This window comes from Asterias amurensis, chromosome 15 (genome assembly GCF_032118995.1).
Source record: "Asterias amurensis chromosome 15, ASM3211899v1".
NCBI classification, from domain to species: domain Eukaryota; kingdom Metazoa; phylum Echinodermata; class Asteroidea; order Forcipulatida; family Asteriidae; genus Asterias; species Asterias amurensis.
Window position 1 is genome coordinate 15437743 of NC_092662.1, and position 26752 is coordinate 15464494.

Here is a 26752-nt window from a genome sequence, read left to right on the forward strand (position 1 = left end):
CATTTTAAATCAAAAAAAATCTTCAAAATACTTCAGTATCATTCTTTTAATATTTTTAACAATAATTTATTACTAATTTATTTTGTTCTGAAGGTTTTTAGAAAAGACTATTTTAGGCATTTGGGGTATTTAAATGACCAAAAGTTCGCGGCAAATGCTGGTAATTCGCGCGCTGTGTTATATGCTCTTTCATGCCTTTGTACACAAAGTTTACCAACCAAAAAGGCATGCATGATCATTGATACGGCACTGTTGTAGTAAATAGGTACCGCATGTACAGTGTGTGGGGGAATTTGCCAATGTGATTGTGAATGTGTGTAGGGCTGTTGTAATCGTTAATTTCATCAGAAATAGAACCATTGTCGACAATCGTACCTACACAGGTGTGTACCCGATGCATTGTGAATGTTTATGTGAAGCATTTTGTACATGGAATGTATGTCGTTCGGCGGCATTTGCAGAAACTCTTCGACTTCGGTATGAAAGAGATGATCGGCTCGAAAGCCACGTCCGGAATGTCCGGCGGCAATAGACCATGGACGATGATGAATCTAGCCAAGAAAAGTACCAATGGGAATGGAGACAGCGTAGCCGGGAGCCGATACGAGGTACGGAAGATTACCCTAGCTCTGGTCTAAATAATAAGCCTAGTGTAGTATTAATCCCTGGGGCTCTGTTCTGTACTCATGTGTAACAATTCTGACGTTTGCAACTTCGTCTACGATTTTACAAAGATGCGAAGGATGCCAGGGTGGCCGTCAAGGTCACAATGCAGGCTTTTTAAAAGTTAGTACAGAGCCCCAGTTACACTGTCTGTTGGCACTGGAGCGGTACAGCAGTGGTAGTTCTGGTGGGGTGGCCATGCAAACTAGGGTAGGCCATTGGTCTAGCTCTGGACAGCTAGGCCTGTGTTGAGAATGATCAGAATGTCCCTATCTTATTCTTATGTCACATAAGTCATGTTTGTATGTACACAATCATCATGGTGTGAGCTGGGCCCAATTTCATGGCTCTGCCTCTGCTGACCGCCGAATTCTGTGCTTACGATCACGATTCCCCACTTCCCCACTTTATTATGTGCAAGCGCTGAATTTCTGCGATAACCTTGTGAGCGTAGAATGCCTCGTAATGGGAAGTACGCATGCCGTAAGCACAGAATTCCCTGCTTCCGTAAGTGCCGATTCTGTGCTTACGGTAAGCAGAGCCATGAAATTGGGCCCAGATGATCGCATCTTGTTTGTGATCAGTTTTAATAATTTTGTGATTAAAAATACATTAACCAATTGAATTAAATAGCCTTTTTTTGTAACTCATGAAAACTTGACAACTCACTTAACTGCTCACACACACTGCCAGCAGCCATATTATAATGTATTCAAATTGTTTTTATTATTGTTTGTTCACCCAATACAACATTTCCAGATGGGCTTGGAAAAACAAAAGCAAAGTAATTACTGCGGTCCATGGACATGCCTCCCAACATCTGGATGTAATGCAAGCAATAAATCGAGTAATAAAAAAATTATAACATTTTATTGTAAACAAACAAAAAATGTGAAAAAAATAAACTACATGAATAAGAATATGTTGATGTAGGCCTTCCACAAGATTTGTCATTATTGACTTCAGTCTGAGAATAATGTGTTTACCTGGGGCTTTTCTCAAACCTCGGCTTAGGCTCCGGCTCGGATAACTTTCCGTATGGCGCCACCACTTTTTCACCCTTTTTAACAAAAAGGGATATCTCATTGAGGTAAATTATATTATTTCATATCGAATGAAAAAGTGGTGGCGCCATACGGAAACTTTTCCCACACAGCGAGCGGAGCCTAAGCCGGAGCCGGAGCCCAAGCCGTGGTTTGAGAAAGGCCCCTGGTAAACCAAATCTCCCAACTTGGTTTCACAAAGCCCTAAGAATCGTCTTAAGATGAGCTGTTATATTACCATAGTGATACTTTGTTAGAATTAAGATTGATGCAAAGTTAAGATCAATATCTTATCTATGTGAAATCGGCCCCTGATTTTTGTAAACAAATTAATTGACCTCGGATTTATAAGATACCAAATTTCTACACAGCACACGCTTTTACAGTTGATCTATTTATGTATTGTTATCTTGATTGGTAGACTCTAAAGGTCACCTGCTGGTTGTGAGTTTTTGGTCCCATTAATATTGAGGTCAACATTTTTTAGCAGTGGCCGATTAAAGCCATTGGACACTTTCGGTAAACAGTATTTTCTAAGGCCAACACTTCGTGTAGCACAACTAATATATAAAATAACAAACCTGTGAAAATTTAGGCTCAATCGGTCATCGAGGAGAAAATAACGGGAAAACCCACCCCTTGTTTCCACACGTTTCGCCGTGTCATGACATAAATCATAAAATAAATCCGTAATTCTCGATATCAAGAATTGTTATTGTTTGAATGTTTTCTCAAAAAGTAAAGCATTTCATGGAATAATATTTCAAGAGAAGTCTTTCACCACTACCTTCTGTAAACCCTGTAAGTTATTTGTAAAAGTGACTAGAGTGAGATTTGAACCTTGGTCCTTCTGGCTGGCAAGCAGTTGAGTTTGCAAATTTTCTCAATCTTCCCGATAATGAAACCCTTTTCCCCATTACGTTGGATATTAAAGACACTGGACACTATTGGTAATTGTCAAAGACCAGTCTTCTCACTTGGTGTATCTGTATGCATTTAGTAACAAATCTGTGAAAATTTGAGCTCAATTGGTTGTCAATGTTGCAAGATAATAATGAAAGAAAAAACACCCTTGTCACACAAAGTTATGTGCTTTCAGATGCTTGATTACGTGACCTCAAAATCTAATTCTGAGGTCTCGAAATCAAATTCGTGGAAAATTACTTCTTTCTCGAAAACCACGTTAGTTCAGAGAGAGCCATTTCTCACAATGTTTTATACTATCAACAGCTCCCCATTGGTTGTTACCAAGTAAGGTTTTATGCTAACAATTATTTTATGTAATTACCAATAGTGTCCACTGCTCTAATTCTAAACATTTTCCCCGATTAGTGTACTAAGTGTCCCTGAGTAAGGTGGCACTTGGCAGCTCTAGGAAATTTACTGATTATTCCATACTTTATAGTACCCTTGACTTTTCTATTGTCATCTATGTGTATACAGGAAGCAGTGAATGAATTGAACACACTACAAAGCAATGCATCTGTGTTGGCTCAAGTCCAAAAAAAGCATAAAGATCATGGAAAAAACAATCTGGAACAAGTGCAGAAGTTCGCTGAGCGAGCAGGCTTGACGGTAATACATCACTTTATTGAAATTTGTAGACTTGTGGTCCAGCGCCCAACCTGTTGCTAATTAAGATTTTGTTCTCATCTGTTAAAAAACAAACTAAGTTATGAGGACAATTGTTCCATTTGAATTATATTGGTTGGGTTGATGATTACTTGGGGTGAAAAAACTGTCCATAACAATATTCATATCTCAGGCCAAGAACACTGAGGCATTTCCTCCTTGGTAAAGGGCACCCTATGAGGAAATGGTAAATTTCTACTGGAACATTTCAAGGGCACCAAGGCAATGACCAGGGGGGCATGGAGGCAATCGCCTTCGATGCCTCCGTGAAGTATCGGGCCTAGCTATAGGCACTAATAATAGATATCAGTAGATTATCTTCAATATAAATATTTTAAAAATCTGTTTTATTATAATTATAATTATGCATTTTTTTTGTTATTACTCTCTTACAGGCTGGTCTTAGGGAGAGCCATATACAAATTCAATAAATTATTATTATTATTAATAAATGTTGTTTGATTGTCTTCTTTTGTCTTGACAGCTGGATAAGTTAGACGAGCTGTCAATCATACATGTGAGTGGCACCAAAGGAAAGGGATCTGTGTGTGCACTGTGTGAAAGTATGCTGAGGGCTTCCGGGTACAAGACAGGTTTCTTCAGGTATTTTTAATTTCATTTCATTTATTCTGGTGACCTGCATCTGTTATGCAATACTTTTTTTGTGCAAAAAAAAATTTTTTTTAACTGCCTCTAGCTATCGGGCAATCTCGGTTGTACAAATGTATAGTTGGTGAGACGCTGCTCTAGAATTGCAAAGGACGTGGGTTCGAATCCCACCCGAGTAATATGCCTGTGATTTTTTCACAGAGCTCGGGGTCAGTACTGAGTATACAGTGCTAACACACATCGGTGTTAATGGGTAAAACCAAAAATTGTTATTTTCTGTGCTTCGAACGTTTTTTGTGCTTTATGAAATGGGGCTTAGGGATAAACAGGCCTGTATGCTTCGTTTTTGAAAGGGCAAGGGCACCAAGGCATTTTCTCCTAGAGGAAATTGCAAACTTCTACTGGATCATTTCAAGGGCACCGAGGCAATGACCAGGGTGCATGGCGGCAATCGCCTTTTTTTGCCTTGTTGAAGTACCAGGCCTTGAGTAACTGAGTTGAATTTTCTCCACTTTGATCGACAGTTCTCCACATCTCGTTGAGGTCCGTGAGAGAATCCGCATCAATGGCAAGCCCCTCGCTAAAGACGCCTTCAGTGAATACTTCTTCACCATCTTCGATCGGTTGCAGGAGACCAAGGCTTCTCACGGGGGTGCGATGCCGGCTTACTTCCGATTCCTAACGATCATGGCGTTCCATGTTTTCCTTAAGGAAAAGGTGAGGACTCCTGGTTATTTTTTCAGGGAAGAGATTTTTATAAACTTTCATCTGAATTCAGACTTTTTAAAGTCTACCTTTAATAATAATAAACAGTTTTTATATAGCGCATATCATTGTGACGTCCCTATGAAGGGTAACATCAACGGCTGTACAAAGTAAACAAATAAGTTTTCACACATGTTTTGAATTGTTCTGGTGTTTCAACCTGTTTAACAACCTCAGGGAAGCTATTATTCCATAATTGAACTGCTGCATGTTGGTTTTGATAACTGGGGGGAGTGAGAAGGGATTTGTGTGATGCTCACAGATTTCTAGCCGTTTGGTACTCCTGAACTCCTTGAGGATAAATAGGGGCAATGCCATTGCCATGGATAGAATGAAAAGAGAGAACCGGGGCCAATTTCATATAGCTGCATAAGCAAAAATTTTGCTTAAGCACGAAAATAGCTTGCTTATTTTACGCATGTTACTGGCCAAAATTTCATGCCATGTACATTACTTGTGACTGGTATTTAGCTGTTGTTTACTTAGCATAACAATTGAGTGGAGTCTTGGCCAGTAATCTGATTTTACTAAGCATGATTTTTTTTGCTTAAGCGAAATTTTGTGCTTAAGCAGCTCTATGAAATTGGGCCCAGTGCGGAGGATACTGTTCCAAAAAGCTCCTGGGAATCTATAATTCCAGAAGTTAAAAGGGTGGAAATAAATACAATTATTTCAATATACCTGCTAAGTTCTGGATCCCAGTTTCAGGCTTTTTTGTTGTTGTCAGAAATGACTCTCATCCCTGTGTTTTATATCTGGAGAAAAATACGAAAAGTGGAAGAGAAAAATAGAAATGTGTTGAAGGGTGGGAGAAAAGTTTCTAGCAGATGGTGTTGAAATATAATGGCTTATCATTCTAGCACATTTGACTCTTATGACATTTTTGGATTAAAACTCCAATGAATTTTGTTTGTGTTTTTGATGTTAATTGTGTTCTGTAGGTTGATGTTGCTGTAATTGAAGTTGGTCTTGGAGGATCCTATGATTGCACAAATATTATCAGGTGAGATTTGGTTATTAATTTTTAAGGCATAATAATAAATATTTGTGTTTGCGTTGAAATCTTCAAAATTTAGGAGCAGAATTTGATTTTTTTTTTTTTTTTTTTTTGCCATCTATCTGCGATTGCCGACAACTGTAATAACATTCTTTAGGGAGCTTTGTTCCACACCAGGAGGAAATAGTTATTAAGTTTTCAGGATTTTCCATTTTCATACAATCCCCATTGCATGTTTTTTGCTTGCAGGAAACCAGTGGTTGTTGGGATTACATCACTGGGTCTGGACCACATGGCTATACTGGGTGACACCATCGAGGAGATTGCATGGCACAAAGCCGCCATTTCTAAGGTTTGTACTGTACACAGTTTGAGAATTAATTGGGTTTGAGAACTAAAGCTTGAACAAAATTATGGGATTCGAACCCACCACCTTTGCAATTCTACAGCAGTATCTTACCAACTAGACAATGGAGATTGCTGGGTAGCTGGAGGAAGTTCAAATCCTGTTGTTACCAGCGGGTACCACAAATTATGTTAAACTTTCATCCCGATGGTTTTGTGCATTTTAGGCTAGTCCTAATTTAGGACAAGTAACTCATCCTAACTCGAGATAAGACTAGCCTTAACTCTTTGTGAAATCCACCCCTGTATTAATACATTATATGTTTGTACTAATACATGTAGCAGTAAGCAATAGCTGTTAACAATGATTTTTTTCTTGATCTCTTTTAGCCTGGGAGACCAGCTTTTACAGTGGAACAGCAAGAAGGTGCCATGAACGTTGTTATGGATACTGCTAATAAGATTGGGGTAAGAAACAATGTATTGTGCAGCTGTAATTTGCAGTTGTATTCTCACTAGTTGTATAAAAAATGCATAAAATAACAAACAGGGAAAATTTTGAACCCAATTGGTCATCCAAGTTGCAAGATGTATTGAAAGAAAAACACCATTGTTGCACACATTTGTGTGTTTTCAAATGCATGAGAAAAGCTTCATGCATGAAGTCTTTCTCAGATTGAAGTTTTTGGATTAAACAATGACCTCTTTCTCAACAACTACGGTACTTTTTTCTACTCAATTCTAACAATGTTGTATAGTATTAACAGCTCTCAACTGCTCTTTTACCAAGTTACTTCTTATGGTCTTTAATTTTTTGAGAATTTACCAAAGGTAAACTTTCCCTTTAACCTACAGAATCTAAGGGATGTCTTTGTTTACTTTTTTTTTCTTGAATTCCCATACTAGGTGTCAAGCATTCAGTGTATACCAGACATTAGTTGCTATGACTTCAGCGGTATAAAACTACGGTTGGGCCTGGCAGGGAGACATCAACTCACGAATGCCTCGCTTGCATTACAGCTGTGTAAGACGTGGGTCCAGAACTATCAAGAGAATTATCCACAGCAATACAAAGGTAAATTATCTGCCCTTAACTTTCCTGAGGTGGATTTCAGTAAGAGTCGAGACTACTCTAATCTAAAGTTAGGACGATTTATGTTCTAATTTAGTACTAGCCTTAAGTTTTTAAGAACTCCTAAAGAGTTCTAGGACTAGTCCTAAGTTAGGACTATCCTTGTGAAATCAACCCCCGCTATATCAAAGCTTTGGGGCGTCGTGGTTTAGTGCATTGGACTGGTTTAGTGCATTGGAGCTCTGGATGCTGAGTCGTCAGGGTGTTGGTTCACAACCTGGGGCCAATTTCATAGAGCTGCTAAGCACAAAAATTTGCTTAGCATGAAATTTTACCCTTGATACAAACAGGATTAACAACTGAATTTCCACGTGATTTTTAGGAAAAGCAAACAACAGCTGAATACCAGTAACAAGCAATATGCTAAAAATTAAAACTTGGTTGGTAATCCTGTTTTTATCAAGAAAGAAATTTCATGCTAAGCAAATTTTTGTGCTTAGCAGCTCTATGAACTTGGCCCCTGGTCAGGACACTTATGTCCTTGAGCAGTCGATGCTTGCTATCGCTGGGTGCTTTTTGTATTTACTAAAGACCCCTTGCCGACGCACAGCGCACTCGTACGCGTCTATCATGTCTGCCATTTTGGGAGCCAAAATATTGCACAAGAACTCCCAAAATGATAGAAATGGTAGAAGCGCATTGTTCAGAGGTGCGTTTCGCATTGTGTAAGAGGGTCTATAGAAATTAAGACCCCCTTGCATTCACGCACAAAGAACAGCCACCATCCAATAATCTTCCTCCTTTTGGGCCGAGGGTTGGTGCTTTTTAAAAGTGTGACATCAAATGCAAAGGGTGTTTAGTCCTCAGGGTTTCTTTAAAAGTTGGAGGTCAATTACTGGTTATTTTTTCTTTAGATGGACCTGAGAGTCAAAGAACTGACGCCTTCTTACCCGCTGAAGCAGTTAGCGATCCAGAGTTAGAATCATCAGCAGCTAAGGTCGGCATGCCGGTCGCTGATGGCTTCGTCGTTCCCTCCCACTTCATGAAAGGTTGGTCAGTTCAGCAAATTTCAGTTGATACCTTTTAATAGTTGAAAAACAAAACAATTTCAGTATATATATTTTTTGCGGTAAAACCATGTTTTTTTACTACTTGCTGGGTAGATTATGTTCTTTTGATAACTTGTCTTGGCTTTTTTTCTAATGCCGCGGAGTAGATTTTTCGAATTTGGGAGACTTCTCAATTCTAAAAAGAACTATCCTGCTTTATACAATTTCACATCTGTTAAAACTGGGCTGCATTCAACTTGTGCAAATTGGTTGCGACTGTTCGCAAAAACGTTTGTGATCATTTGGAATGATTGGTTGCACAAATTCTGATGTCAATATGGCACCGCTTTGTAAAATAATATCGCCGGCTTACTTTTCAGTAATCTTCTTGTTCTAAACACTCACGATGTGCATTGTACTCTCCGTTTGTCAGGTCTTGAGGAATGCTACTGGCCAGGTCGCAATCAAGTGGTCAAAGGAGAGAATCTAACGTACTACATAGACGGAGCTCACACGCCACGCAGCATCACGGTGTGTCAGGAGTGGTTCATAAGCGCAGCTGATGAAGAAGCCTGGATACTAGACCGTCCAATCAAACGCATCCTCATCTTCAACTCGACCGGGAATCGGGATGAATATAGCTTGCTTAAACCACTCACAGTACGTCAATTATCATAGGCTTGTTTAACTCTTTAGAGACTATAGCGACCACAAGTTGCTTATCCCAAAATGCCCATAGCGGCTATTGGCCACAAGGTTTTACCTTCTTCCATTCACATAAATAGGTCAAAGTAAAGGTCATGTCCGGATCTGAAATTTTCCAATGTAATATTGTATCCCAATTTCTAAACACAAAGCTAACTTTCTGTTTCATGTTATTTGTGGAGACAGTTATACTGAAAGAATTTGATCAAAAAATTAAACAATAAAAACATTGTTGGGCTGTTTTGTGTTGATTATACAGAAATTATTAGTCTCTAAAGTTATTGTCCAACCTGGGAAAAATGTCATCATGCAGAACAATATTTCACAACATCTAAATAACTACACCTCACAACTCTATGCAACAGTTGTTATGAGTTGGTAACCCATAGAAAACGATCCAACTGCACAACACAGTACTTACTGTGAAGATTAATATAGGCCTGATGCTTCGTTTTTGAAAGGGCAAGGGGCACCAGGGCGTATTTTCCTCGATAAAGGGCACCTCTATGAGGAAATTTCTATTGGAGCACCAAGGCAATGAACGGAGGCAATTACCTCCGTTGTGAAGCATGAAATAATCTAAGTGATTTTAGCTGACAGGATTCTTTTGTTTCTCTTTCAAGGATTGCCAGTTTGACGGTGCCGCCTTTTGTCCAAACATCACTGGGGAAAGCGTGTCGGGGAACTCGGCAGGTCAGTACAAGTTTCTGTCATGTTTTATTTTGAGCTTGCTAATGCGTTTGTTCACAATGGTTAGTTGAGTTTGTTTTTTAATTTTTTGTTTCTTTTAATTTGAATTTTGTGTTTCCTATAATTTCAGTTTTCTTTTTCCTTTAATTTTAACTTTATCTTTCCTTTTCCTTCAATAGTTTCTGCATGAAATAATAACATACCGTTGGTAATTACTCGAACGGTTCCAAAAACCAAAGGTACACTTTGCCTTCAATACAGTCAATAATTACGGACAGTCAAATTATCAACTGCTGCAATCAACAGCCGTACATTATCAACACAGAACCGGTGGTTGACAACTCCTTCAGGAGAAACGTCGAGTTGTTAACCACAAGTCCTTTGCAGAACCAACACTACTGAAAAGAGATTTTCACATGGCGCTACCACAAACCTTACACCCGTTTCAGATGGGTGTGCAGAGTCGCGCCGAATCAAATAGATAAGTAGCGACTTTTGGTCCACCCAAATCAATTTTGGTTTCAGACAGGTGAACTTAATATTATACCATTTACATTGACTCAGCTCATGTCGAGATCCACATCCGAAACCAAGGCACTCCCCAGCCTTTCTAAACGACTGCAACAGTTGATCTTTCAACTTCTAGCACGTCCAGTCGCTCCCAACTGTTATTTTCGGCGTAAAACTTTTCATGTACTTTCGTCTGAAATGGGTGTAGCCTAAGCATCCAAAGTTTCAAATCCTACTTATTATAAACAACGATAACAAACAATTCACGGCAAACGTTAAAGCACTTGGTGCCGATGAAACTTTTCCGCCATTTCACCGATCACAGCAAAGAGTAAATCTTGGCTTTATTTTCCCAGACTCACTTACAGATGATTCTGGCAAAGCTCCTGGGGGTGCCATGGGCAATAATGATGGCAAGAAAAAAGGTGATTATAACTTTTACCGACAAATGGAACTTCAGATAACCTTTCATTTGTTATCATTTTCAGAACTAATAAATACGAGGAAACTAATTACCATACTAACATGACTAACCTTTGTGCCAATTTCACCCTTTAGAGTGGACCTGACCAGTTCTTTAAAGCACTGGACACTATTGGTAATTACTCAAAGTAATTGTTAGCATAAAAACTTACTGGGTAACGAGCATTGGAGAGCTGCTGATAGTATAAAACACTGGAGAAACGGCTCCCTCTGAAGTAACATAGTTTTTGAGAAAGAGGTAATTTCTCACTGAAGCCTTTTATGGGGCATCTGAAAGTACACAGATTTTCGAGCAAGGGTGTTTTTTCTTTCACTGTTCTCTTGCAACTTCGATGACCAAAATGAGTCAAAATTTTGTTGTTGAGTTTGTTTTATGCATACATATGTTGGGCTACAACAAGGGAAAATACTGGTCTTTGACAATTACCAAAGGTGTCCAGTGGCTTTAATATATTAATACAATGCTTGATGAAAAATATAAAACATACTGTTTGCTGGTCAGTTATTTGGACACCAGTTTTATTTTGTTTTTTATACAAGAGGTTCCGGTAAGTATGAACTGCTTTTATCATTGCATCGTTGTTTGTCTTGTTCCCAGTGTTCAGTTGCAATAATTATGAAAAATGTTCTCAATTTATAAGGTGCCAGACTGTTGTTTCCTTCCAACCTCAGTTTGGTTCCATTGGTTTAAATGAAAGAAAAACAAAATGGCTGCTCTAAGAAAGTTTAGTTTCTCTCACAAAAGCTAACTACATCATAAACAACATTGTGGGATAACAAAAGAGAAAGACAAAATGAATAAATCTAGTACTAAAAGTATTGAAATATACATAATAATTGTTGGATTTGGGTTTAAATTTCAGACCAGACAAATTTCAACACCACCAACGAGAAGCAACTGGCTCGATGCAAATGCAACCTCATCGCCTTTGAAAATCTTGTCGAGGAAGAAGCTCAGTCAGACTTGCTGTTGACCATCCAAGACGTCGCCAAGAATCCGTCCCGAGAATGGCATAGTCGACAGTCGCGCCACCGAGCCACGTCATCTATCTGTAAATCAACTCCCTCAAATGATGCAAGGACACTGCAGTCTGTACCACAGAATATGTATCAAACGGACTCAGTGAAGGTACCAAAGGCTGCCACCAAAGTTTTAGATAGCATCTCTGACGCCCTACATTGGGCTGCAACATGGGCGGACCAAGAACTAACCCCCGAGGAACCTTCCCTGATTGGCAGTAAGAAACAGAAGCCTCATGTACAGGTGTTAATCACTGGGAGCCTACATTTGGTCGGCGGGGTGATCAAGGTGTTGGATCCAGAGTTGGTGAACAGACCGGGAAGTTGAATGATTTCCAATCGCTCCATTGGGAAAAGTCTTTCAATAATTGTAGAGTACAAGTGAAGTTTGTATGTGTTCCAAAAATGTCCAGCAATGGCAAATTTGGCCATTTTCATTTCAACAACAAATAAGGTTGTAGTTGAGGTTATGTTCTGAATTTACAATTCCTTCATGCTTAATTTACATTGTACATCTAAACCAAGACAACTCTTCTCTCAAAAATGTGGACTTGAGAACAAAAGAAGTCCACCAACACTATGTGGACTTAGACAACTCCACACAGTGTTTTTAGTGTTGAAGATTTTGCGCAAGTGTACAAGACAACGAAATGTCAAGAGTGTATCGACACAAAGCCGTGTTTGCATGCACTGTCAATGTTGTACATAATTGCACAACTCACTCAACATGTACACCTTAATATGTATGTACATGTACATGCATAATGTATACTTCAGGTTGCAGTACATAGCTTACATGTCTATTTGTAAAAAACGTACATTATTTTCTGTATAATACATTCTGATTATCTGCATCTGCATAGTCTCTGAACAAACACATGATAAGTCTTACGTCAAATATTTGTCTTACGTCAAATAAGGGTGTAAATGCAACACAACTTTAGAAAGCTTTAGATGTTATAAAGCGCCGTGTCTATAACTTGGTCGTTTTCAATGGAGTTTTGAAAGCAAACATTCCAAAAAAAACAATCAAAATTTTGCAGCAAACTTTAGCAGTTTTCTTACCTCGCTCCATAGTACATGATGTAGAACTTTTGAAGCATTGATGGACGTTGGTTATAAACAGCTCCTTGTTAACTTATGTCGGCAGTCATGCTGGCCGTGTCATGCTGGTTGTCTTGCCCGAACCCCGGGTTCGGCTTGGACCACAACTTCGGCACCATCGGCTTTTCCAAAGTCCCGTACCGAAAAAGTACACTTTCAAAAATGCTGTTGGAGCTGCTCATACCAATAACCTCATGTGATATCACATGTTTACAAAAAACAACAGAGTCTGGACTTCCTGCCAGCACGATTTGTACACAGCTCAATGGTTTACATCAAATCTGATATTTAATTGAGATTGCACTGTATGATTTTTTTTTTGATAACCTTTTGTAGTTAAGAAAGGGGCCACATCTCAAAACTTTGTCGGCTGTTAGTTTTACATATCTTGAATTTCGGTGGAAATTATGAAACAAATGTAAGATTTCAAATGTACCAGTGTAAAATGTATAGTTGGTTTCCACCCTTACATATACATCGATGTGTATTGAAGCACTGTATACTTTCCCAGATTCTCTGAAAAAATACTACAGGCTAATCACTTGGATGGGATTCAAACCCACAACCTTAGTAGATGTCTTACCGCTAGACCATTAATTAACCATTCTTATATAGCGCATAACACATAGAAATCAAACATGTCCCTAAGCGCTCTTGAGAAAAACACAACAGAATACAAAGACAAGATGTACTGGGTAACAAGCAAAATGGATGAATTAAATGTTACATAAGTGCGTCTTTAAAGCAATCTTAAACGACCAATGAGCTAGCTCAGTGGCTAGAGGCAATTCCGAGAGTCCTTTGTGTTAGTAATGGGTACCGAACCGATTTAACAGATCTGTCGTCGGGAATTCAAATTATAATTTGATTTTACTGATGCACTGCCTTGCACAATCTGAACTTTCCAAAGTTCTGTGAAACAAAAATCCACAGGCAAATCACTCAGACCAGTGGGGGTATATTGGTGTAATAAATTTAATTTTTGTCAAACTTCAATGAATTGAATGGTTACACACTGTATGTACATAAGTAAATATTGTTATAATGAATTGCCAGTTTATTTTGTAATTAAAAAAGTAAGGTTGAAAAATACTGCTGTGTTTTTGTAGAATGTAATAGTTTGTCATATACACGATACCCACCTCTACCCTCGCAGGTACCCATACCCCTGGGTAGCAATTATAGTAAAGCATCTTGCTCAAGGACACAAGTACCATGACCGGGATTCAAACCTACCCACCAATGACTTGACCACCAGAACTTGAATTCGATGCTCTTAAACACTCAGCCATGTTACCTCAACATAACAGAACATTTACGAAGCACATTTATAAATTCAACAAGATCAAAGCGCTGTAAAGTGTGCAAACCGAACAACAACATACTACATTTTATACTAATAAGTTCTAAGAGATTTCTTGAAAATTGGCAAAGAGTTACAATATCTGATGGATACAGGGAGGTTGTTCCACATTTAGGGAGCAACATGGGTGACAGTCCTATTGTGATCTGATGAGAGTGTTCTGATGGTTGAGTGTTTGGTTAGGCGTGTGGTGTCGGAAGCTGATCGCAGCATTGAGCTTGGCGGTTGGTAGAGAGCAAGGCAAGATGATAAGTAGCCCGGTGCTATTCCTAGGAGACATTTAAACACAGTAACTAAAACTTTGAAAGTTACTCTCTCTTTGACCGAAAGCCAAAGCAACTGCTGGAGGCAGGGTGTTGTGTGGTTATATTTCATAGCACTGCAAAGTGAAAATGCAAAGCTAACTGGCCCTGCTGGCTCACTTTGCTGGCTAGTCACTAGTCACTAAAAAAAGCTCGGGGCGAACCATGTATCGTTCATGAATCGTCCACTTCAAGAAGCCTTCAGTTTGACAGCTCAATAATATTGCTTGATTAAAAAATAAATATCAATATTTTATGTATAATAGTGGCGGTCATCCCATCCGATCACCGTATTTTGTTGTCTTCATTGGAACCTCATCTGTTGCTTGTGAGGGTGTTTTACTCAGAGCGGGTAGATTTGAGTCTCTGATTTGTAGCGAGTCTTGGTGATGTGCTGTATTCACCCACAGTTTCTGACACTGTTTACTTGTGATAGATGCCACGGCATACGACGAAACAATAGCGCCACCTGCAATGAAGGCACAAAGAGACCGTTTATGGTTGAAAGATTGTCCCTGCAATAGAACAGGGGTCGAAATTGCCACTAGCCCGCTAGCCCGGGACTACCAGATTTACAGCCGGGCTACTCATTTTTCCAGTTTGATAGCCCGACGGGCTAGTGGAAAAATAATGCAAAAATCATCATCACAAACAATAAAGAACTATGTTATTGGTGTATTGTAAAGTTTGAGCCGTGACGCGAGACATAATGCGTCTTTCGGGCTACCAAAATCTAATCAGGGCTACTAAAAATTATTGGTCACTAGCCCTGCTGACTACCATGGAAATACACTTAATTTCGACCCCTGTAGAACCACCTCAAAGAAAAAGAAATTGAAATCGAAATGAAGAAACAATTTCCTCTCAAGCATGCCTGTTAAATATTTTCAGGAACTTTCAAATCAATCCAATCTCGTCCAATCTCAGACTTGTGGACAAGTCGTTAATGGTCTGTCGCTGTGATAGTCGAGTCTTGGTGGTGGATTATGATTCAGGTTTCTGCGATAAAACACTGCTCTCACGCGAAACTGATGGCTGCTAACTGTAGAGTTGTTATACTGCCCTCTATTGACTGTAGCTGTTAAGTCTATAAGTTAGAATCCAAGAAGTCTGACCAATAATAAACGTATCATTATGAATCAGTCTAATCTACATGTCTAAGTGTCTCAGTGGTTAAAGCCTAAACACCACACTAACTACTCCCCCATTACCTAGTGGGACTGTAGCCGTGAGAGCAGTACTGCCATGGGGGTCAGCAGTGTCGTGAGAATACCGTCAGTGTTGCGGGAATCCGGAGAGTGGGAATGCTATCACCGCGACAGACATTTAAAGGAACACGTTGCCTTGGATCGGACGAGTTGGTCAAAACAAAAGCGTTTTTAACCGTTTTTTATAAAATGCATATGGTTGGAAAGATGTTTTAAAAGTAGAATACAATGATCCACACAAGTTTGCCTCCAAATTGCGTGGTTTTCCTTCTACTGTGCGAACTAACATGGTCGGCCATTTATGGGAGTCAAAATTTTGACCCCCATAAATGGCCGACGTATTAGTCGACGAGGTAAAAGGAAAACCACGCAATTTCGAGGTATGTTTGTGTGGATCATTGTATTCTACTTTTACAACATCTTTCTACCGATATGCATTTTATAAAAAACGGTTACAAACGCTTTTCAAAGACCAACTCGACCGATCCAAGGCAACGTGTTCCTTTAACGACTTGTCCACAAGTCTAATCTCATCCCTGGATTACTGTAGTGTACTTACCAGCAATGAAGACTACATTGTAGACTGCAGGAAACTTTGGATATTTTTGTCTGATTGCAAACCATGCAGTAAAGCCACCAGCTCCTCCTATGAATAAACAAAGAAAAAAATACCTTGTGTAAAGTATTGTAACTCGTACACAATGTGCCCAAACGTGGTCAGTGGTAGGTAGCAGTCCTTCCTCTATGGCCCTTTTTCGAAACGACAGCTTCGGCTTTGGATTCATCTTCAGGCTAGCTTGGCCCGTGGTTGTTTTGACAGTTGTGCGTGCTGTGCGTACTCACACTCGGTGCTTCAGACGAGAGGACGGAGCCTGAAGCTGAATCTAAAGAGGAAGCCGTGGTTTCGAAAAAGGGCCAAATGGGCTTAGCAATGAGCTTCGGGCATGTTTTAACATTCTTTGTTTTGTGAAAATCAAAACTGTTGTATGTCTGATTGAATCTGAATGTTGGAGACCATTCCAGACCTTCCCTGCTGCCATTCATTCAAACTACTCTATTCCCCAGGGGTTGCCCTTTGGGAATTAGGGCTGGCCTTTTCACACTATGATAGCTTTACCCCCAGTTTGTCCACAGTCTGCCCCGGCAAATGGGTACCCATCTCTGGAATAGGGGTAAGCGGTAAAACCTTGGGGTATTCTTGAAATGGAACATCATTGCCAAAGATGGACATGTGGATAAATTCCTAAAGAATGTGGGGGGGGGGGGCTCTACATCAGCTTATCTAAGCTGTCTGCCCCAGTAACCAGAACCACCGTCTCCTCCCCAGTTGTGTGATGGCGTCGGTGGATTCAAGTAAGTTCAAGTAAGTATGTAAACAAAGGCAAAGGTGACACCAGAGGGCACTATACAAGCTACTAGCACAAGAAATAGGGACCTAGGCGGGGACAGTGTGAAAACGCGCTAGGGTAACCGCGGGAAAAGACCCTTCTTAGGACTCCCCATGGTTGCATTCACCTGTTCACCGAAGATAAGAGAGGCAGTGTGATAAAGCTTATACTGTGTGTACCGGTACATACCTGCAAAGAATGCAAACATTCCCTTGATGAATGCCTTGGACTGGCACTGTCCATACTCATGTATCCCCTACAGAGAAAAAGACAAAAATGAATGAGATATTTTACATTCAAAATGAAACAATTGCAGGCATGGAATTTCATTGTAGATTGGGCAAGGCCCTTTGTTATTTCTTAGACTTTGAGGGCACTTAAATATTTCATAAATATTTTATAGCTAAACCAAAAGTAGTAAATAGCACTAGCAAAATTATGCTTACCAGAATAAGGTTTAAACCAGCCCAACCACTTGTAGGTCACACATAGTACCGTCTTGTCTGTGATTCATATCCTGTTTATTTTGGCTTAGCAGAAATTGTTTAGCAATATTTTCTGCCTAAGCTAAGCAGCTAGCTCCATATGGAATCGAACCCTGCTGATATTGAGCATCTGATGCAATTGGACTTTTGGCAAAGCAGTCTCGGTACAGGAACCAAAACTTTTATTACACTGTAAGTGTAATTTTTTACAATTTTAGAAGGGCATAGAATTTGAATAAAAATAGTATTGACTCAGTCTTATAAGTTATATAATATCACCATTTTAAACGCAAACAAAATATAAAACAAACATTCCACTTGCTCAATACATCTTTACATGTCATGTTCTTTAAATAACAAATTAACTTTTTTAGTTTATATGTTTGAAAAGTAATAATAAGCATGCCATTCAATGGCAAAAGATCAGAAAATTACAATAATTTAAACATTATGGAGTAGGTCTATATAAATATATAACTTTACTTACATTGAATACATCCACAGGAAAGATTTCTTATTCTACCAACTACCAAATGAGAGAGCCATCCCTAACACTGGGCTGGGGCTGGGCCATGGCTACTTCTAAGTTCTATACAACTTGTATTACAAGGGCCAAGGCTAGCCTTAATATTATAGTTTCTAGAAGTGGGCCATGGCTATTCCTTTAACTATTTTAGTTTCGTCCGCTATCGTCTCCTTCGTCGGGAGACGATAGCGGACAAACCGAAATAGTTGTAGGTCTGGGACTCAGGAGTAGGCCATGCATGGCCAGAAAGATTATGGAGACTACAACTATTTCTATCTCAATAATGCTACGATACAGTACACGGGGAAAACTCTTCAGTACAATAACAATCAGCAAGTTGACAATCAGTACTACTATAGCCTACGTCGTCGTGTTATTGGTTTGGGCATAAAAATGCAACTGTGTTGTTGTGTAGCCCTGGTAGGTAGGAAACTGGGCTATGTAGTTGTTTACTGTAACTCTACTAAAGCAAAGGAAAAATAACAATCTCACACAATAGGCCTATTTGTAAAATGATAAATGACAAACATATTGAATGAACTTCCCCAGTTTCAGTTCAGTCTTACTCTTGATCTTCATACACAAATCTTACCGGATATTTACTTGCCGTCTCGTCATCAAGATCTGATATTCCAACCAAAACCATTATGCTGATAAAAATGACGGAGCGCGTTTGTAATTACTAAAGTTAGAGACAAAATTCTCCGGCGTCTTTTACGTTACATAATCGGCACAACACAGACACATACTTATGAAACTACAGAGCCGTGTATAAATATTGTATACGGGCAGCAAGTAGGGCGCCACCCATTGACCAATAATTTTATCCTGGATTTAAGCCATTGCATGGCGCGCGAGGATTGGTGGGTTGCGGTTGCGGTCGAACACCATGTAATTTTGTGTAAACTTGCCAGGTAGATGTTCTTAATCATAATCTACCTGGCAATGAGATCTATACACACATTGTGATAACGCAAACGAAATTATAAAGTTGCATCATCATAAAAATACCCCAAAGTTTGCCTAACCCCATCTAGCGGAATTAACTGTTTTTTATTTGAGTTATCACAATGGCCCTGACATACAAGCCTTTGAAAATCATATTGGATGTGCCCCAAATCAGTATGTTAACTGCAAAACAAAATATCCTGCAATTGCTGTCATTAAAGGACAACAATAATTCATAAACGAAAGATTATTTATCAATAAAGCCGTGACGACACGTGTTTTGGGTTATGTGGGATTTGAGGCCGGTGTCAGATGCAATTGTGTCCGCCATGCAATACTGTCCTCTCCGGACACTTTTGCATATGCAATCGTGTCCGGGGCTATGCAAGAACCGTCCGCCCGACATAACATGACTCACATGTACATATATGTGCGTGCGTAAGCGACCTTGCATGCGCTGAAATGCTGCATGAATATTCACGTATTTGCAGCGAATACCCAACGGCCGAACATTTCCCATGTCATGACATGCACTTCTAAAAATGGCGAACGTGTTCCGTCGACCAAGGGCGTTTAATTTGGACGGTTTTGCACGGGGGCGGACACAACTACATGCAAATGTGTCCGGGCGGACACAATAATTGCATTATGCAGCAGCGTCCGGGCGGACACGATTGCATATGCAAAACCGTCCGGCGGACATTATTGCATATGCAATAATGTCCTCCGGATAGTATTGCATAGAGGACATAATTGCATGCGACACCGGGCTTCCGAAAAACCATAAGAATTACTTATATTTTGGTCGTTTCCACACTAAGAACTAATAGGTCGGCTAACAGGTAGGCCTACACCAACCTAATGGCTCAATTTCATTATGATAAATATTTTCGTTGCTTGCACAACAATGCATGTAGAAAAAATGTCTACGTCCATATGCTTCATGCACATACTGTGAACCACTCTGTGAAAATGAGTAAGATATTGACAATATTAAAAAAAAAATGAGTTATAGGCATTGCTGGAAAGAACACACCAGCAGCAGTTATTTGGTATGTCTAAGCTTTGTGGTGCATCGCATTAATTGCTGAGTTACTCATATTTGAAATTAGCCAGTATATCAGTTTTGGTTAAACACAAATATTATTACAGGTAAAGAGATGTTTTAAACTACCATTTCGCGCAAAAGGATACAAATTAGACTAAAGTATGATCCCAAAAATCATAAGCTTTAAAAATAAAATAAAAATTAAAAAAAAAGTGTTTTTTTATATTATCCACATTAAACTGTCTATAACTCAATAACGCATTAGGCGACGTCTGACTCATAAGTGAGTGTCATTAGCTATGATAGAATAATTAATAATACTCTGTACAAATTCTCAATTTTACATTATATGACAAAATACTTGTACACAAACCTCAGTCAATACCCTTTCCAGCTCACCAAACACGCATAATACAAAAAGATATGAATAATAATAATAGTCGCCAATAATTCATCAAACATTTTTTTCTAGCTACTATTACAACAACGAATGGTTAGTTGTTGTATAATTTTATCCACGAATTTTGCCGATGATTTCGACGGTTGTCAGGGAATTTAATTAGTCGCAGACATTACGAAAATGATTATGTTCACGAAAAAGCCGCCGACATACAAAACAAACCCAAGCATATCGAGACGATGTGCAATCCTCTTCCAGTTAGTGGCGACTGTTTCCTGTCGAAGAAAACGAAAACAAAAAAATGCAAACAGTTTTAAGGGCAACCATTATACAAACCTAAAATCATTTCAAAGAGCCATTAGGGCGGACAAATATATCTTTCTTTTTTCTAGATTTTAGTGTGAAAGACGGATACTTAAGTGAAGTTTCCAATTTCACTCAAAAAGAATGACAGAGATTGACTTTCAATCTTAAAAGAGCGAAACTGACGCCACATTAATAAGAGTAAAATGTTCACTCAAAAGAGAGTGGTGCTATAATAGGTGCCTGGGACACTTCTTACCTTTTTAAGGTACGAAGTGTCCCATGCAGGGAGTGGCCACTCAGTGTATTTGCCACTTTGCCTACAGTGTACCTTTGCCACTCCCTGATGGGACACTTCGTACCTTTTTAAGGTACGACGAAGTGTCCCAGGGAGTGGCAAAGGTACGAAGTGTCCGACATCCCTGTATATGTATTTTGTTTGTTCACCTTTGATATCTCATCTTCCAAAGCGTCTCCATCACGCCCCAAGTCGTAATTGTTCTCTTCTTGTGAGATCGTACTGCCGAGATTCACACAAAAAACTTTGTTGTTGTTCTTCTTCTTCTCGGGGACCTCCCAGTTGTGTAAGATGAGCGTCACGGCAGTCAACAGCACAGAGCAACCACACAAGAAGAAGTTAATGACAATGAAAGACAGCGCGGCCGGAGGCTCCCCGTTGCCGCCTTCCGGAAGCGCTTCCTGGACCAGCGTCTGAAACACCACGAAGCCTAAAAGTAAAGACACGCCAAAGGAAAGCTTCTCACCGCAGTCCGGCGGAAGCCAAAAGATGGCGGCTGCGATGATGCCCAGCAAGGCGGATGGACCTATCACTGAATATGTATACGCCACCCATTCGCGTTGGAGAGATATACTTATCCTGATATCGATTGTAAACATGCATCTTGGATCACCAATCACAGGTGATGTTACCCACTCGACTGATGTAACATCTGAGTGGTCTACCTCGAAATTGGCGCATTTTAATTTGAATGGTTCGATTGTTACGTCAAGCAGCTTCCAATCATTAACAATGTTGAGCTGGTAGTCCTTAGTCAGGCGAGGTAACAACCTCACCAGGGAATCGGGTGTGGTTGTGAGTCCAACTAATACATCACAAGTTTGACTATCGAACGGGAATTTACCCTGCTTTAAGAAACAGGATGAGTGATACTCGATCATGTTCATCGTGTTCACCTTACCGTTGTACATGAGCAAGGATTCTGTCGAATCTCCGATAACTCCAATTCGTGCACCACTATCGTGAAAAAAAAGACATAACCAAAGACTTCAAAAAACTTTCAGGCTTCTTCAGGTTAATAATTAATAGAGAGGTTTAGCTGCACGTTCGCGAGCATAATAATACGTTTTTAACATAGGAAAGTTACATTTTCCACTTCAGGTACGTACATGTGCACGCGTACGTGGGCATGAAATCGGCCCAAAGTGAGGACGTCACACAACACAATTTGTTTACGTTTACGTTCAACCTCCCTAAATGACTGTATAATAATACGCAAACTTGAATAGCTGAATACACTTTTTTGTTACAGTAGGCCTACTGCAATACCAAATTATTACTATACATTATTAGTATCTTACAAACTTGCTTAGTAACGCGCAACAGAGAGCTGTTGATAGTATAACACGTATTGTGAGAAACAACGGCTCCCTCTGAAGTAACGTAGTTTTTGAGAAAGAGGTAGTTTCTCAGTCAGATATTAAAAGAAAGCACATACAGTTTGGGCAACAACGATGTTTTTCTTTCACTATTTTCTTGCAACTTCAATGACCAATTGAGTTCAAATGTTCACAGATTGTTGTTTTATGCATGGGGTGGCCTGTCTTTGAAAATATTACCAAAGGAGTGGATTTCACAAAGACTATAGTCTTATCTCGAGTAAGAACAAGTTACTTGTCCTATCTTAGGACTAGCCATACGTTTTTAATATCTCCTAGGACTAGTCCTAAGTTAGGACTTGGCCCAACTCTTTGTGAAATCGACCCCAGTGTCTTTAAATGCACTGGCAGGACACGTTACGTAATTATTAACGTACCGCGCCTCGATCCGGCTTGGCCCGTTAACAGCGGCCAACCACCAACCCGGATATTACCACGGAATGGAGACCGGTGTGGCGGTTTCAGTCTTCCGCCGTGTTCAGTTTTCCGGGTGACGGAGTCGGACATATCAGCACGTTGTTCGAACGGTTTAAGCTTTCCTGCATGTTCAGTTTTCCGGGTGACCTGTCAGATACCGCCGCGAGTACCCTGGCGAGTACTGTAGTTCTCTCAGCAGTGACCCCAAATTGTTTATATTACGATTCTTTCCTGTGTAGTCACATAATCTCTTGCCCCATCTTTACATGTATTCATGGGTACAACTTTAGGCAGGTCACACTCTGCTTGCATAAAAAACCAACTCATACGATCCACGCGCCATGACAGCTACCGGGGGGGGGGGGGGGGGGGGGTCACGGATGACTCAATACGCCACTAAAAATGGACTACTTTCGCTTGCTGTGCGCAGGCATCGCATGACGTAATGCTACCGTATTTGGTCATTCGGAAAACTGAACACAGCGGAAAGTTGAAACCGCCACACCGGTCATGAACACGTAGTGGAGACCGGAACATCACTTAGTCCCTAATCATTATTGAGCACCAAAATGTTGCAAATTAAACAAAATATACAATAATGTGAATACATACTCTTTGCGCATGATCAGTCTGGGGTACCATATCTCATTTGTGTTCACGATCATGTACTCAACACCACCGTAGTCGTCAGGGTTCCAGCTCAGTCTCTCATCCTCCCATTGCTATAGGTTACAACAACAAACATTTAAAAAAACTCGAGTAAAGTTATAACCATAAAGTTAATGTTTTTGGACTTTGCAGGGTGGAAGTATAAGATGTTTGCAGTAACACCATGTGGAAATCTCTTTTGAGTAGTGTTGATTCTGAAAAGAACCGGTGGTTATAACGAATTGAGTGTGGAGTTGTTAACCACAGCTCAGGGCCTCAAAATGTTTCATCTGCTCAATAGAATTACAAAAATCGAACAGCTCCTTAAAGATATACTTTGCCGCTAAGTAGGATATCGTTGCTTTCATGCATTAAACATGCTAGGCCCTATTTTGGGGCAACTGAACTACCAAACTTAGCTTTAAATTTTTAGAGGCAGTGGACACTATATTGGTAATTACTCAAAATAATTATTAGCATAAAACTTTTCTTGGTGACGAGTAATGGGGAGAGGTTGATGGTATAAAACATTGTGAAGTGCCATAGTTACCGAGAGAAAGAAGTAATTTCCATGAATTTGATTTCGAGACCTCAGATTTAGAATTTGAGGTCTCTAAATCAAGCATCTGAAAGCACACAACTTTGGATGACAAGGTGTTTTTTCTTTCATTATTATCTCGCAAGTTCGATGACCGATTGAGCTCAAATTTTCACAGGCTTGTTTTTTTATGCATATGTTGAGATACACCGACTGTGAAGGCTAGTCTTTGACAATTACCAAAAGTGTCCACCGCTTTTAATAGTCGTGGAAATAAAAGGTATTTTGATCACTGTAAATCTTACTAATACACCCACATTTCAATCTTATTGAACAAATTGATTAATGGCGTAGGTCAGATAACCTCTGCGTTTTATAGCTTTATTTAAAAGTAATTGTGCGTGACAAGATTGAGTACGGAAGACAATGCAAGGTCTATTCTGAAGGTAACATTAAAGGCACTGCACACGTTTAGAAATTAAAAACATTTACATGTGTTAGCATAAAAACTTCATTGGTAACGAGCAATGGAGAGCTGTTGATAAAAAAAAAAAAACTGTGAGACACGACTCCCTCTGAAGTAACGTAGTTTTTGAGAAAACGATAATTTCTCACTAAATCTGAGAAAGACTTCAGGCCTGAAGCCCTTCTTATAGGCATTTCAAAGTTCACCAATTTGAGCAACAATGGTGTTTTATTATTTTCTTGCAACTTCGAAGACCAAGCGCCAAATCTGTGCAATGTTTGTTATTTTAATATGCATAATGTTGGGATACCGTAGGTGAGAATCATGGTCTTTGACAATCTACTACCAAAACGTGTCTTTAAAGGCAGTGGACACTACTGGTAATTACTCAAAATAATTGTCAGCATAAAACCTTACTTGGTAATGAGTAATGGGGAGAGGTTGATAGTATAAAACATTGTGAGAAACGGCTCCCTCTGAAGTGCCATTAGTTTTCGAGAAAGAAGTAATTTTCCACGAAGTTGATTTCGAGACCTCAGATTTAGAACTTGAGGTCTCGAAATCAACCATCTAAACGCACACAACTTCGTGTGAGAAGGGTGTTTTGGTCTTTCATAGTTATCTCGCAACTCCGACGACCAATCGAGCTCAAATTTTCACAGGTTTGTTATTTTATGCATATGTTGAGATACACCAAGTGAGAAGACTGGTATTTGACAATTACCAACAGTGTCCACTGTCTTTAAAGCTTTTGTTTCCCGTATAATTACAAACTACATCACTGTTTCAACTTAAGAATTAAGAGTGACTATAAACAACATGAATAGTAAACTTGCGGGTACAACCATGAGTAAAATCTCTTTTAAAGGAGTGGTGGCTCTGAAAAGAGCCGTTTTGGTCTCGAGGTTTCGAACAATAATACACTCTGCTCGTCCTCAGACCTACTGTTCAAAACGTCGAGACCAAACCGGCTCTTTTCAGAGCCACCACTCCTTCAAAAGATATTTTACTCATGGTTGTACCCGCAAGTTTACTATTCATAATATTTATATGTATAGTATACCCGCATTCTCCACACCATGCAAAGCTTCAAACACCATAAACATAATTGTCTATAGCTTTCAGGAAAAAAATAAACAAATTAATACTCACCACTGAGAAGGAAGCAGCGGAATACAGACTTTGTTGTCTTGAATCCTAAATGGAAAGAAAAATATGTCCAATTATTTTTATAAACTAATTTTGTGATCGAAAAACTTGCTGTGAATGGCCAAAATCGAATGTTTGTTGTGAGTTAGAGACTAATATCTGTTAAAATTTGGTCAAATTCTAAGTGGTAATAGTGTTCAGAACCTACATAAGCTGCATGCAAATATACCGGGTTGTGCAACTTGAAGTCATGTATGGGTGTTGTCATTATTATACCGGAGAGGAGAAAATTTAAAATTAACATCATGGTGTTCAAATAATCCACATGGGAAGAAATTAGTGCTATTAAAGGCACTGGACACTATTGATAATTACTCAAAATAATTATTAGCATAACACCATTCTTGATTACGAGTAATGGGGAGAGGTCGATAGCAGCTCCCTCTTAAGTGACGTAGTTTTCGAGAAAGAAGTAATTTTCCACGAATTTGATTTCGAGACCTCACATTTCGAAATTTGAGGTCGCGAAATCAAGCATCTGAAAGCACACAACTTCGTGTGACAAGGGTGTTTTTTCTTCCATTATTATCTCGCAACTTCAACGACCAATTGAGTTCAAATTTTCACAGGTTTGTTATCTTGTGCATGTTAAGATACACCAAGTGAGAAGATTATTCTTTGACAATAACTAAAGGTGTCCAGTGTCTTTAAACCGATATTATTCTTCAGTTACGTTCAGATTCATTCAGGTATACCTACCAAGCTCAAAATAGCAATGCGTTCTTGACCGACAATGACGTGGACATCGATGGGATGTGTGGCGTTTTTGACGGGTCGAACGCGCCGATCGTACCGGCCCGGGGCGTCCAGCAGACCCTCCAAAAGCCGCTGCTCGTCGTTCCAGGGTGGACCAGCCTGAGAAAACACAACACGGCACATGAGCCCTAGCCAAAGTACAGCTCGATTCATGATGAAATCTCAAAATGAAACTGCTCGAAGAAATCAGATGGTGGTTCTGTCTGATTTATTTAGAATAGCGAGATGTTATAGATGATGGTAGCCCGACGCAGTCTAACATACGGACTCCTATATGGACTTGAACGGTTAAGCGCAAACCATTGTCACCAGACTACGATACACATTAGCGAATGAAAGTACTCTGACATTATACCAGGCCTAAATCAAACAACTTAATTGGC

At 39.6% G+C, this 26752-nt stretch overlaps 3 protein-coding genes across 5 annotated transcripts; 1 reads left to right on the top strand and 2 right to left on the bottom strand.

Annotated features, from left to right (window-relative positions):
* Positions 1-173: 173 nt before the first annotated feature.
* On the top strand, positions 174-13779 carry LOC139948530 (folylpolyglutamate synthase, mitochondrial-like). Of its 3 annotated transcripts, none has more exons than XM_071946707.1 (13): positions 174-608; positions 3150-3281; positions 3823-3941; positions 4472-4664; positions 5654-5715; positions 5959-6061; positions 6445-6522; positions 6961-7129; positions 8041-8175; positions 8609-8835; positions 9504-9573; positions 10437-10505; positions 11427-13779. In XM_071946707.1, the coding sequence occupies exons 1-13, from the start codon at positions 435-437 to the stop codon at positions 11909-11911; spliced, it is 2016 nt and encodes a 671-aa protein (XP_071802808.1). In that variant the 5' UTR covers positions 174-434; the 3' UTR covers positions 11912-13779. The 3 variants fall into 3 exon arrangements, with proteins under 3 accessions (XP_071802808.1, XP_071802809.1, XP_071802810.1); XM_071946709.1 differs by lacking the exon at positions 174-608 and adding an exon at positions 664-873; XM_071946708.1 differs by lacking the exon at positions 10437-10505 and having other exon boundaries at positions 175-608.
* Positions 13645-18687, bottom strand: LOC139948532 (transmembrane protein 141-like). The gene is made up of 4 exons (XM_071946711.1): positions 18552-18687; positions 17138-17204; positions 16120-16206; positions 13645-14821 (listed from the first exon to the last, which is right to left on the bottom strand). Exons 1-4 carry the CDS (start codon positions 18603-18605, stop codon positions 14625-14627), a joined length of 405 nt encoding a protein of 134 aa, XP_071802812.1. The 5' UTR covers positions 18606-18687; the 3' UTR covers positions 13645-14624.
* A 1591-nt stretch (positions 18688-20278) lies between these two features.
* On the bottom strand, positions 20279-26546 carry LOC139948298 (acetylcholine receptor subunit alpha-like). The gene is made up of 5 exons (XM_071946410.1): positions 26313-26546; positions 25557-25601; positions 23365-23474; positions 21106-21913; positions 20279-20630 (listed from the first exon to the last, which is right to left on the bottom strand). The coding sequence occupies exons 1-5, from the start codon at positions 26520-26522 to the stop codon at positions 20511-20513; spliced, it is 1293 nt and encodes a 430-aa protein (XP_071802511.1). The 5' UTR covers positions 26523-26546; the 3' UTR covers positions 20279-20510.
* Between the last annotated feature and the right edge of the window lie 206 nt (positions 26547-26752).

What these genes read in the sequence shown, in the direction of transcription:
- LOC139948532 (XM_071946711.1), bottom strand. Translation starts at nt 18,605, where the DNA reads ATGGTTTTGGTTGGAATATCAGATCTTGATGACGAGACGGCAAGTAAA. An exon ending in AGACGGCAAGTAAATATCCG is followed by an intron (nt 17,205 to 18,551) that starts GTAAGATTTGTG and finishes TTTTCTCTGTAG; the next exon opens with GGGATACATGAGTATGGACA. An exon ending in CAATGTAGTCTTCATTGCTG is followed by an intron (nt 14,822 to 16,119) that starts GTAAGTACACTA and finishes CCTTCATTGCAG; the next exon opens with GTGGCGCTATTGTTTCGTCG.
- LOC139948298 (XM_071946410.1), bottom strand. Translation starts at nt 26,522, where the DNA reads ATGAATCGAGCTGTACTTTGGCTAGGGCTCATGTGCCGTGTTGTGTTT. An exon ending in CCGCTGCTTCCTTCTCAGTG is followed by an intron (nt 23,475 to 25,556) that starts GTGAGTATTAAT and finishes TGTAACCTATAG; the next exon opens with CAATGGGAGGATGAGAGACT. An exon ending in TGGAAGATGAGATATCAAAG is followed by an intron (nt 20,631 to 21,105) that starts GTGAACAAACAA and finishes TTTCTTCGACAG; the next exon opens with GAAACAGTCGCCACTAACTG.
- LOC139948530 (XM_071946707.1), top strand. Translation starts at nt 435, where the DNA reads ATGTATGTCGTTCGGCGGCATTTGCAGAAACTCTTCGACTTCGGTATG. An exon ending in TAGCCGGGAGCCGATACGAG is followed by an intron (nt 609 to 3,149) that starts GTACGGAAGATT and finishes ATGTGTATACAG; the next exon opens with GAAGCAGTGAATGAATTGAA. An exon ending in GATTGCACAAATATTATCAG is followed by an intron (nt 5,716 to 5,958) that starts GTGAGATTTGGT and finishes TTTTGCTTGCAG; the next exon opens with GAAACCAGTGGTTGTTGGGA.